Source organism: Lactuca virosa, chromosome 5 (genome assembly GCF_052849685.1).
Source record: "Lactuca virosa cultivar CGN04683 chromosome 5, Lactuca_virosa_CGN04683_v6, whole genome shotgun sequence".
NCBI classification, from domain to species: domain Eukaryota; kingdom Viridiplantae; phylum Streptophyta; class Magnoliopsida; order Asterales; family Asteraceae; genus Lactuca; species Lactuca virosa.
In genome coordinates, this window is record NC_136430.1 from 367,675,523 (window position 1) to 367,688,819 (window position 13,297).

Sequence of the window (13,297 nt, forward strand, 5' to 3'; positions counted from 1 at the left end):
GGAGAGTCACCTAAGAAGATGACCAGAGAATCGTTGGAGATGTCAAAGTCGCCAGAAACCGGATAAACCTACAACATTTGTTCATTATGGTATATTTTGAACACTATAAACAAGTTCAATGGTAAGACGTGTACAAAAAAAAACCTTAAGTGACTAAGTTTGTACACGGGGTAAATTTCAATACATTTATAAGTCATTAACCCTATAAAATAAGAGAATTCGATAGATTTAACCACTTTTAACCTAGTTTTTCAAAAAATAACGAAAAAAACATTTTTCAAAAAAGAACTATCCAGTTCCCAAATGGGCATTTGCATACTCGACATTAATTTAAATATACGGATATTTTGGTAATGTGTATATTTTGAACATCATAAACAAGTTTAATGATAAGACGTGTACAAAGAAAAGCCTTAAGTAACTAAATTTCTACAAGGGATAAAGTTCAATACCTTTTTAAGGCATTAACCCTTTAAAATAAGAGAATTTGACATATTTAACCACTTTTAATCCATCTTTTTAAAAAATAATAAAATAACATTTGCAGACTCGGCATTAATTTAAATATAAATATAAGGATATTTTGGTAATCTTCCATGAGTCAGTAGTATTTTCCATGAGTCCACAATACACTCTTTACGAACTAGGGTACCCTTTGTGAACTCAACAATATAATTGTCAATAAATCGATTTTTTTTTAGTTTAGTTTTCCTTTTCTCTCTGTTTAAGCTCGGAAATGATATCTAGAAAATAGATTTGTCTTCATAATTACTTAAAGAAGTATAATACACATTTGAAATTGAACAAAGAGCAACCAGTAAAAAAGAAAAATACAAGTATTTAGTTCGCAATAGAGATACCCTGTTAATTCAATAAAACACTGAGTTCGAACGTATCTACGTAAATTCTGTAATGTATTATAATGTGTAAATTGAATAAAACATTAAATTCGTACTACATATACCGAGTAAGCGGTATAGATACTAAGTTCACAGAGTCCAACTTAAATCTATACTGATTCGTTCTTTAGGATTGGCTTCTGCAAGACTCGGTCTATAAAGAATGAGTTTGTATAAAAGCTTATGCGGAGTGGAAAACAAAATTCTGAAATTTGGCTCTTTAAGTATATTTGAAGTGTGTAGAGGGCATGTTGATTCCGCGGAAGGCCATTTGCGAACTCAAAGGTCATTTTCGTAAATATTGATTTTTTTGGTTATTTTTAACAAAAAAAAATAGATATATAGATATATTTGTCATTTTTCTCTTAAAATAGATGTATCAGGTGATGTATGATTTCATTTTATATTTTACATGATTTTCATGTTTTCTATCGCAAATAGCCAAATACTACATGGCCTTTTAAATAAGTATCGCTTGAATTTATTATGGTTATTGACATTATACAAGTCCCATCATTATCTTTTCTGTGATATATAGGCCATACTAGAAGATTTATAAAGTTAAAATATCGATTCATATGTTGGAAGAGTAAAAAAGTATAATTCTCAAAGATGCACCAATTTTGATAACGATAGGATAATTAAATAATTAACTATCCTATATGAAATTTGTAAGTGATAAAAATGCTTCATATAATTCCTATAATCTTATTCCGTCTTTCCATTTTCATAAAATAGTAAAATTTGTCTTGTATTCTAAATTTTTAATTGTTATATGTATCACAATTTGATGGTCAAAGTAATTGTAGTAGCTCTTGTTTAGCAATAAATGACTAATAAGTCAGGTTATTATTTTGTGAATATATGTTTTAGATAAAATTGCAAAAATGAATTAATGATCACTGTCGTATGAACTTTTTCTGATGTTTGGTCCAAAATCCGATTTTTTTGGATTGGTGATCCTTTTGGTCTAGTTTCGATACGTATTTGGTCCCACGGTAAACTGAAATGATTGTAATGCCCTTCATGTATTTATTTTTCATTTTTTTAATTTAATATATATTTATCTATTTTAATAAACAATAAATAAAGAGAAGGCTCTCTCTCTCTCTCTCTCTCTCTCTCTCTTTTTTGAACAGCTGAATTATATAAACGCCACTAGCAAGAGCTAGAATAAAATTACACAAAGTCTTGGATCAACGGGTTTTGTAACCACAAAGTCCAAGTGATACTACTCTTATTACATCTATTAATAAACCGATTAAAAGAATGAATGACAATACTTTGAAAAATATTACTCCTCTTCATAGCTGGAGACTGAAACACAACATTGTTCATGTACTGCCAAATCATCCAAATTGTGGTCAAGATAATAACTTCCAACACCTTTTTCAAAGCTGGTAAAGAGACGGTATTCACCCAATAAAGAAGCTCTGTCACATTAATGATTAAAGGACATGGAAGATCCAACCACTTGACCACCTTAATCCAAACCTGATGGGCATAAAACCGAGGGAATATCAACATTTCTATCAATCCAATTTTGTCTAGTAGGAAGTTTATTGTAAACAACTCGCTAAAGAAGAACATTTACCTCGATGGGGACAATATTACGCCATCGAGTGGGAAATAAACCTCTACGAAGAATGACATCATCTATATGTCCTCCTGTAGAGCTGACCGAAAATAACCCGTCCGTGTCAAGATTCCACTATCATCTATCCACACGGTCAATAAGATGAACTTGACTAAGCATCTGAATCATCACCTCAAAGTTATTTGTTGTGACCCCACCCCCTCTTTATTTGTTTCCAACGCGAAAAGTCTGGGAAAGCGATCCCTTAGTCTTTCCTCTCCCACCCAAACCTTATTCCGAAAATGAGTATCACCGCCATTCCCAATTCTTTTTCGTAACAGAGAATGAGTGAGCGCATGTTTTTCATGCAATTTATTTAAACCTTTTACTAATGAAGACCAAACACCACCACCTTTTGGTTTAGGAGTGTTGAGTCCTAGACCTTCATGAACCCCATGAATACTCTTTATAACCTTAACCCAAATAGGGTTTTGATCAGTATAAAAACGCCAACTCCACTTTTTTAGTAAGGATCCATTAAGAGCCTTTAAGCTTCCATTACCCAAACCACCTTTTTCTTTAGAGTTTAAAGCACTTTCGCACTTAATCCAATGTATTTTCCTTTCTGCTTCATTTCCTCCCCAAAAAAAACGAGCTCTCAACATTTCTAATAAATTACCAACTGCTTCAAGCATCTTAAAAAGAGACATGTAATATATACCGAGGCTACCCATAACCGACTTAATCAAAGTCAGCCTTCCACCCACATAAAGTAATTTAACTTTCCAATTTGCCAATCATTTCTTGAATTTTTGAACAACTACCACCCAATTACCAATACGCCCCATGTTTTTTCCCACATGCACCCCAAGGTAAGAAAACGACATTTGATCAGCCAAGCAACCTGTAAGTACAACGAAATCTTCCACCTCATTCAATGTCGAATGCACACCGTACAAATTTGACTTATGTAAATTAATTCTTAACCCAGACACTAAATAAAAACGACTAAGTATAGTTACCAGATTTGTATTCCCCGCGTTCCATTCTCCCATGAACAGTTCATCATCTGTATAAAAAAGATGCGACGAGTTATAACCCTCGTCACCGTCATTCGCACCATGGTAAATATCATCACCAATAGCCTTCTCCATCACATCATGCAAGCCTTCCATAACTATAATAAATAAGAATAGTGACATAGGGTCACCTTGACGCAAACCTGTAGCACCAGAGTCGCCAGGAATGAGTTAATTATTCATTCTATTTAAATTCAAGTAAAAAGGTGGTGGGGGACTCGTAAATACGTTGGGCGTACATTTGGTATGCACAGCGTACTCCTTGCATGCACTTCATCGGGTGATCCCCGACGTATGCTAGGCGTACCCATGCGTACGCTGGGCGTAATCAAGCCAGGGGTAAACCCTAATTTTTAAGGTTTGCACCATATTTAAAGACCTTAAGTCCCTCAAGTCCTTTACCCTGTAACACCCAGTCCAGGTATTATTTACATTTTGGTCCCTTACATATTGAATTACTGCTTTTGGACCTTACTATTATGGAATTTGGAGGAAGGAGGGACCATTTCTGCCAACTTTGGATTTTGCAGGCGGAGCCCGTACACAGTGCGTTCCCCTGAGGAATGCGTTGCGTTCCCGCGCTGAATGCAAACCCTAATTTTTAGGGTTTGGGACCTATATAAACAACATTATGACTCAAGCCCTAGTCTCCTTACCAGCCTCTCAACCTCAGAAAACCCTAGATAGCCTCCTTTTCTCATTCTTGTGTGTGTGTGGCCTTGTGAAGCTTGTTTTGGAGCTTAGAAGCTTGAAAGAAGGAAGGAGAAGCTAGTGAAGAGGAACTTGAGTATCTTGAGCTCATAGATCCGGGATAGCATCATCATTTGGGACTCTTTGAAGGTATAAATTTCACAACTTTCCTCAAGTACGTTTAGATCTAGTGTGGTGATGTTTATAATATTTTTAGTCCCAAGAATGGATCCTTATGACTCATATTCGTTTATAGGCCTAGGGTTTCCACCCTTGATGCTAATGGTGTCCCTACATCAGTAAAGTTTCGATCTTTGAGGTCTTAATGGGTTCATGCAAGAGTTAGGACCACATTTATGGAGGTTAATTGCTATTTCTTAAGATTTGGACTTGGGGGGACATGCAAAGTCACCAAGTCTGTGACTTTATGATTCTAGAGGTCCTAGATATCTTGGATCTGTATTTGGATAGCATGGCTTAAACATTAAGTTCTTAATGGCCTGTTTTTTATAACTGGACGTGAATGCCCTGCGTAGGTCTTGGGAACGCGTTGCGTTCCCACTAGGGCTCGCGATCTGAACCATGGAGGAACGCCCAACGTTCCACAAGGGAACACCCTGCGTTTGTTGCGTCAGTGGGTCTTTTTGGGCCATTTCATTGGACTAGTTGATTATGGGCCTTAGTGGATTATTCTTTTGGGCTGATAATGGATTTTATTGCATATTGGACTTGATAGAAGGCCCATTTGAGAAGTTGGGCCCAATTTAGAAAATTGGGCCATAAGTGGGACATTAGGGGGGCTTGGTGAGAATATATGGATTTGGGCCTTCATGTTATGGATTTGGGCTTAGGTAATGGGTCCATTTAGATCGGGGGTAAAATGGTCATTTTACCCTAAGAAGGATTGTTTGGATTTTGACTAATTGTTATTTGGTAATGATAGCTTGGGGAGTCGTGGGAGCAGCCGATAGAGATTCCTTACCGAGAAATTCAGCAGCCGGCTTTGTGAGGTGAGTTTTCCTCCTAGGAACGGGTCTAAGGCACCAATGTCGGCCCGTTTATGTATGTTAGCGATTCCAGGGTTAGCCCGATGTAGTTTATATGTTTCTGGACTTCGGTCCGATGCCGAGGCAAGCCCTAGGAATGTTTGTATGCTTTATGTCTTCATGATTCTTGCATGTGTTTGTTATGTGTTCCAGACTTCGGTCTGACGCCGAGGCAAGCCCGAGGAATGTTTAGCTTATATGTTATGTGTATGTGTTCCGGGCTTCGGTCCGATGTCGGGGCAAGCCCGAGGAATGTTTATATGTCTTGGTATGAAAATTTTCAAAAGAAAATCATTTTTATAAAAAGAATTTTGTTCAGAGAAAAGAGTTTTGAAAAGAGAAAAAGAACTTTGAAAAGAGAAAAGGGCGTGGTGCATGCAATCAGCCGAGCTCAAGTAAGTACTTCCAAATTACCCATACAAGTTTATGTTATGATATGTTTATGAGAACTACATGCTAGATTAGGACTAATGATCTAGGAAGGATGCCTTATGTGCATGTTAAATGTGTATCATCTTTATGAGAACTGCATGTTAGATTAGGACTAAGGATCTAGGAAGGATGCCTTATGTGCCTGTTATATGTATCTCAGCTTTATGAACTGCATGCTAGTATAGAATAGTTAGTGATGACCTGAATGAGATATGCTTGATTATGTTTACTCAATGCTCGAATGCTGCTTGTTTTGTGCTTTTAGGAGTTCTAGTTATCTTTTACTAACTAGTAAATGAATATGTTAAGTTACATATGGTGAGGATTAAATAATTTCATAAGGTTAGGTCTAGCTCTATTTTGCAGCTCTTGTTTGAGTCCAACCGTTGTAGGATAGGATAGAATTATCTAGTCTTAGTGATATGTAATTATTCTCGAGCTAGTTAGGGGGAGATAGCAGGGACTTCTTATGTACCTGATAGCGGATAGTGGGTTGGTGATTACCCTAGGGCAAGCCTAGAATGAGATTAGCGTGAGAGCAGCAATAGTAGTAGAAGGGACTTGGTGGAGTCAAGGCAGTTCTTGAGGAAAGTACAGATAGATGTGGAAGGTAGTATGGGCCCATATTACTGAAAGCAGAGGATCCGTACTTGAATCAAGGAAGGCTGAGATGAACCCATGAAACTTGTAGTGTGTGAGATCCCTCGAGTGATGATATGTATACTACCGTTTGTTATGGTGTATTTTCAGTATGGTGATGCTACGCACTAGGCCAGTCGGCAGTTCAGGTGCCGGTGAGGGATCATACTCAGGCTCCGGAGCCAGGCAGCTCGACGAGCAGACAAGAGAGTTCATTTCTTCTGAGTTTACGCACAGTATTTTAGACCAAACTCTTGTGATCTTCGGTACGGTCAAGGAGGGAATCTTGGAGATACTTGATGAGAGGTTGGGTGCATTCCGCACCGAGATGGCGGCCATGCTAGGGGCGCGCACGATGACTTTCAGGGAGTTGCGAGCATGCGGAGCTCCAGACTACCATGGGGCTCGCGACCCCATTGCTAGCAGCAGATGGTTGGCTGATGTCACCAACGCTTTCCGTACGAGCCGATGTCCCGAGGGGGACAAGGTCCGACTTTCTTCCTGTCTCCTGAAGGATAGGGCACGTGACTGGTGGGAGGAGGTCAGACGAGCTATTGGAGATGATGCAGTGTTAGATGCGATGAATTGGAATGATTTTTCGGCCAGGTTCAGGGTCGAGTTTACACATGTGATTGAGGTGCAACAGCTTGCTAGGGAGTTCTAGGATCTCCAGCTTAAGACTGAGACGGTGACCGAGATCACCGCTATGTTCAGGGAGAGGGCCCTTCTCATTCTGCAGTATGTGGCGGACGAGGAGATGAAAAAGGCCCGATATCATGAGATGTTGCGGAGTGACATCCGCCAGTTTGTAAGCCGATCCAGCTGCAAGACGCTGGACGATATGATTGTTAGGGATCGAGAGAGAGAGAGAGAGAGAGAGAGAGAGAGAGAGAGAGATATGGATTTAGAGATGGAGAAGAAGAGGAAACCAGAGGAGGGTTAGTCAGGGGGTTCGGGCAAGAAGCCCAAGGTGTCAGATCATAGTCCTACGAGTCAGCTGGGCCGCAGCCGTTGTGGCAAATGCGGCAAGTTGCACGAGGGAACATGCTAGGTAGGGAGTTCAGGTTGTTTCAAGTGCGGTCGGACGGGTCATGTGAGCAGATATTGTACAACTACTACCACCACCATGACAGTATCACATCTGATTTTCTTTCAATGCAATCAGAGGGGACACAAGCGGTGCCAGTGCCCAAGTTTACCGGCAGCAGGACGGGTAGCGGCACCCACCCCTGCCACGTTGAGGACTACAGACGACCGTCAGGGCCGGACAAAGACGCCGGTGGCGAAGAGCAGGGCCTTTCAGTTGACAGCAGAGGGGGCACGTGTAACTCCCGACGTGGTGACGAGTATGTATCTTCTCCTTATCTCTTTATTTTATGATGATTATTGCTGATATTTATATGATTTATTATAGGATCGTTCCTTGTGAATGACATATCTGTTCTGGTATTGTTTGATTCGGGAGCTACCCGATATTTTGTGTCACTTACACTCAGTAAGCGATTCGTAGGAGCTCCGGGGGAGCTAGACTGTCTAGTTGATGTGGAGATAGCAGATGATAGGATCGTTCGGGTTGCAAGGGTGCATCAGGGATGTACACTACAGTTGTTCGACGAGCAGTTTTCCGTGGATTTGGTCCCCATTCCCCTCCGAGGGAATAAGGTTATAGTGGGTGTGGACTGGTTGAGCCCCAATGGGGGCAGTGATTGACTGCGAGCAACAACAAGTGTGAGTTCAGACTCCTAGTGGGGGAGGGCTAGTGATCCAGGGTGAGAGGCCACAGTGTGGACCGACAGTATGTCCAACAGCGAGGGCGAGGCGTTACCTTCAGCAGGGTTGCGCTGGTTATGTCGCTTATGTTATGGATATCCAGGATAAGGGTAAGGCGACAGTGGATGATGTACCGTTCGTGCGAGAGTACCTAGATGTATTCCTGGAGGATTTGCCTATGATACCTCCGGAGAGATAGGTTGAGTTCAGGATTGACCTAGTCTCGGGCGCGGCTCCGATAGCCAAGGCACCATATCGGTTGGCTCCTCCTGAGATCTAGGAGTTGTCTACGCAGCTGCAAGAGCTGCTAGACAAGGGATTTATCAGGCCGAGCAGTTCGCCATGGGGAGCCCCGATCCTGTTTGTGAAGAAGAAGGACGGGTCACATCGGATGTGCATAGACTACCGGGAGCTGAATAAGGTAAAGGTGAAGAACCGTTATCCCCTCCCGAGGATCGATGATTTGTTTGACCAGCTACAGGGTTCATCTTGGTTCTCCAAGATTGATCTGTGGTCGGGATATTACCAGATGCGATTCATGGACGAGGATGTCCAGAAGACAGCTTTTAGGACTCGTTATGGACACTATGAGTTTGTGGTGATTCCGTTTGGGCTTACCAATGCTCCACTCACGTTCATGGACCTCATGAACCGCGTGTGCAAACCGATGTTGGACCGGTCTGTGATAGTTTTCATTGATGACATCTTGGTTTATTCCAAGACTCAGGAGCAACATGAGGAGCACCTAAGGGAGGTGTTGGAGACTCTGAGGAGGGAGATACTTTTCGCAAATTTCTCTAAGTGTGAGTTCTGGTTGCGCGAGGTGCAGTTTCTGGGGCACCTTGTCAACCAGAAGGGTATTCTGGTCGATCCGGCCAAGATAGAGGCTGTGATGCAATGGGAGGTTATGAGGTATCCAACTGAGATTCGGAGTTTTCTTGGTCTAGCGGGTTATTACCGGAGATTCATCCATGATTTCTCCAAGATCGCTGTTCCTTTGACCCGACTGATCAAGAAGGTGGTGACATTCCACTGGGGGCCTGAGCAGCAGGCAACCTTCGAGACAATCAGACAGCGGTTATGCGAGGCATCGATTTTGACCCTACCCGAGGGAATTTATGACTTTGTGGTTTACTGTGACGCTTCGATCACGGGCATGGGGGCAGTTTTGATGCAGCGGGGTCATGTGATAGCTTACGCTTCGAGGCAGCTGAAGCCTTACAAGGCTAACTATCCGACGCATGATTTAGAGTTGGGGGATGTGGTTTTCTCCCTCAAGATTTGGTGTCATTACCTCTATGGGGTCCGTTGTACCATTTACACGGACCACAAGAGTTTGAGGTACCTCATGGATCGGCCGAATCTGAACATGAGGCAGCGTTGGTGGTTAGATGTGGTGAAGGATTATGACTGTGAGATCCTTTATCACTCGGGCAAGGCCAATGTGGTGGCCGATGCCCTGAGCCGCAAGGCAGTGACGGCTCCGATTCAAGATATATGCATGAGGATGACAGTGATTACTCCATTGTTGGAGCAGATTAGAGAGGCACAGGTTGAGGGCCTGAAGGAAGAGCGCCAGAAGTGCGAGCGGATCATAGTCCTGGTGGCCTCATTTGATTATGACAGCCAAGGGTTGTTGACCCTGCATGGGAGGGTTTGGCTTCCGTACTAGGGCGGAGTACGACAGGTTCTGATGGATGAGGCCCACAAGTCGAGGTTCTCCATTCATCCCGGGGCGACGAAGATGTACCGGGATCTTTTCCCTGATTACTAGTGGCCCTGCATGAAGCGGGACGTAACATGGTATGTAGAGCGGTGCTTGACCTACAGGAAGGTCAAGGCCGAGCACCAGAGACCACACGACAAGATGAAGCCGCTATACATTCTCGTGTGGAAATGGGAAGATATCACCATGGATTTCAACACCAAGCTTCCCAGGACCGCACGTGGAGTAGATTGGATATGTGGCATAGTGGATCGGTTGACCAAGAGTGCTTATTTTATCCCGATCCAGGAGAGTATATTGGCTGAGAAGCTGGCCGAGATCTACATGCGTTAGAAAGTGGCACGACATGGAGTGCCTGTCTCGGTGGTGCAGACCGAGATATCTGTTTCACTTCCAGGTTTTGGAAGCGGTTTCACGAGGAGATGGGTACTCGTCTCCACTTCAGCACCGCTTTCCACCCTCAGACGGATGGACCGAGCGAGAGGAGGATTCAGACTCTGGAGGACATGCTGCGCTCATGTGTTTTGGATTTTGGTGGCAGTTGGGATATGTATCTTCCGTTAGCAGAATTTTCGTATAACAACAGTTACCACGCCAGCATAGACCGACCTCCCTTTGAGATGCTCTACAGGAGGAAATGTAGGACCCCAATCTGTTGGGGAGAGGTCGGTCAGAGATTCATGGGGAGTACTGAAGTAGTACTCAAGACTACTGAGAGGATCCAACAGGTCCTGAGCAAGCTCCAGACTGCTCAGAGTCGGCAAAAGAGCTATGCCGACAAGCTGTGTTCAGACTTGGAGTTTTTGGTGGGCGACATGGTCCTCCTGAAGGTGTCACCTTGGAAAGGTGTCGTCCGGTTCAGGAAGCGGGGCAAGCTGGGACCCAGATACATCGGTCCGTTCGGGGTGTTGGCTCGGGTGGGCTGGGTTGCTTACCGTTTGGATCTTCCAACAGAGCTCTTCCAGATCCACGACACTTTCCATGTTTCTTAATTACAGAAGTGCTTAGTGGATGACTCGGAAGTTATGCCCTTAGAGGACATTCAGGTTGATGACAGCCTGAATTACATCGAGAGACCGGTAGCTATTCTAGATAAGAAGACGAAGGAGCTAAGGAACAAGAGGGTTGAGCTGGTGAAGGTGCAATGGCAGCACCGTAAGGGTTTTGAGTGGACTTGGGAGCTCGAGGAGGAGATGATGGAGCATTACCCGGAGTTATTTCCAGACGTAGCGGACTTCGAGGACGAAGTCTGATTCAAGTGGGGGAGAATTGTACCACCCAGTCTAGGTATTATTTACATTTTGGTCCCTTACATATTGAATACATTTTGGTCCCTTACATATTGAATTACTGCTTTTGGACCTTACTATTATGGAATTTGGAGGAAGGAGGGACCATTTCTGCCAACTTTGGATTTTGGAGGCGGAGCCCGAACGCGGGGCGTTCCCCTGAGGAACGCATTGCGTTCCCGCGCTGAATGTAAACCCTAATTTTTAGGGTTCGGGACCTATATAAACAACATTATGACTCAAGCCCTAGTCTCTTTACCAGCCTCTCAACCTCATATTTAAAGACCTTAAGTCCCTCAAGTCCTTTACCCTGTAACACCCAGTCCAGGTATTATTTACATTTTGGTCCCTTACATATTGAATTACTGCTTTTGGACCTTACTATTATGGAATTTGGAGGAAGGAGGGACCATTTCTGCCAACTTTGGATTTTGCAGGCGGAGCCCGTACACAGTGCGTTCCCCTGAGGAATGCGTTGCGTTCCCGCGCTGAATGCAAACCCTAATTTTTAGGGTTTGGTACCTATATAAACAACATTATGACTCAAGCCCTAGTCTCCTTACCAGCCTCTCAACCTCAGAAAACCCTAGATAGCCTCCTTTTCTCATTCTTGTGTGTGTGTGGCCTTGTGAAGCTTGTTTTGGAGCTTAGAAGCTTGAAAGAAGGAAGGAGAAGCTAGTGAAGAGGAACTTGAGTATCTTGAGCTCATAGATCCGGGATAGCATCATCATTTGGGACTCTTTGAAGGTATAAATTTCACAACTTTCCTCAAGTATGCTTAGATCTAGTGTGGTGATGTTTTGGATCTTTTTAGTCCCAAGAATGACTCAAATTCGTTTATAGGCCTAGGGTTGCCACCCTTGATGCTAATGGCGTCCCTACATCAGTAAACTTTCGATCTTTGAGGTCTTAATGGGTTCATGCAAGAGTTAGGACCACATTTATGGAAGTTGATTGCTATTTCTTGATATTTGGACTTGGGGGGACATGCAAAGTCACCAAGTCCGTGACTTTACGATTCTAGAGGTCCTAGATAGCTTGGATTTGTGTTTGGATAGCATGGCTTAAGCATTAAGTGCTTAATGGCCCATTTTTTAAAACTGGACGCGAACGCCCTGCATAGGTCTTGGGAACGCGCTGCGTTCCCACTGGGGATCGCGATCTGAACCAAGGAGGAACGCCCAGCGTTCCACAAGGGCACACCCTGCGTTCGTTGCATCAGTGGGCCTTTTTGGGCCATTTCCTTGGACTAGTTGATTATGGGCCTTAGTGGATTATTCTTTTGGGCTGATAATAGATTTTATTGCATATTGGACTTGAGGGAAGGCCCATTTGAGAAGTTGGGCCCAATTTAGAAAATTGGGGCATGTTGAGAGAAAAAGTTAGAGACACACTTGAACAAACGTTAGAACAAGTATATTGCGGAATAGTTAATCTCGAAGGATCTAAAAGCTCAACAATAATATTAATAAGTTAGAGTTAGATAGTTAGAGAGTGAGTTGCGGAAAAGTAAAGAAATAGAAATGACAACAATAGTTATATCAAGTATACACGTAAGTTGATTCATAACAAGGAATGCATTCAAACCAAGTTAATAAGGAGGATCAAACTTAGTGATTAAGTCACAGAAGACTTGCTCCGAAGAGAGGTTATAATCAGTTATATTCTAGTAAGATTTGAGAGTAAGAGGTGATGCGTAATAGATAGAGAGATAGAAAAGATAACTTCAGAGAAGTGTATTCAGAATAGATAGATGCGTGTAAGTTTTTTAAATAAAAAGAGAATGAGCTCTATATATAGAGACTCACGATGTATACTAGATTACCTCTCTAAGAGTAGCCATGCAAGGCATACTGGACAATATAAAGTGTTACAACAAAAGACAAGTACATTAATCTAGTAAACAGACTGGGGTTGCTGATGGAGAAGCTCGACTGCGAGTGCTTGTTGGCTGCGGTAGCTGAAGAGGTTGCGGTAGCTGAAGTTCAAGAGGGTCACTTTTTATGATTCAACAATTTCCCCCTAAGTGACCTCTTTAACTTCTGATCAGCTATCAAGTTTGAGGAACTTGATCAGGATCCACCAAAACTTCCTGATGTTTTCCAGCCAGATGATTCTCCTTAAGATCTCGAACTTGACTTCTGCGGTAGT

General features: G+C 42.7%; 1 protein-coding gene across 1 annotated transcript; it reads right to left on the reverse strand.

Annotated features, from left to right (window-relative positions):
* Window positions 1-2,663: 2,663 nt before the first annotated feature.
* LOC145113591 (putative mitochondrial protein AtMg00310) lies at window positions 2,664-3,185 on the reverse strand. Its single transcript, XM_079049665.1, has one exon. It carries the CDS (start codon window positions 3,183-3,185, stop codon window positions 2,664-2,666), a length of 522 nt encoding a protein of 173 aa, XP_078905791.1.
* Window positions 3,186-13,297: the final 10,112 nt, after the last annotated feature.

Excerpts from the sequence above, each read along its gene's own strand:
- LOC145113591 (XM_079049665.1), bottom strand. The coding sequence starts at position 3,185 with ATGTCTCTTTTTAAGATGCTTGAAGCAGTTGGTAATTTATTAGAAATG.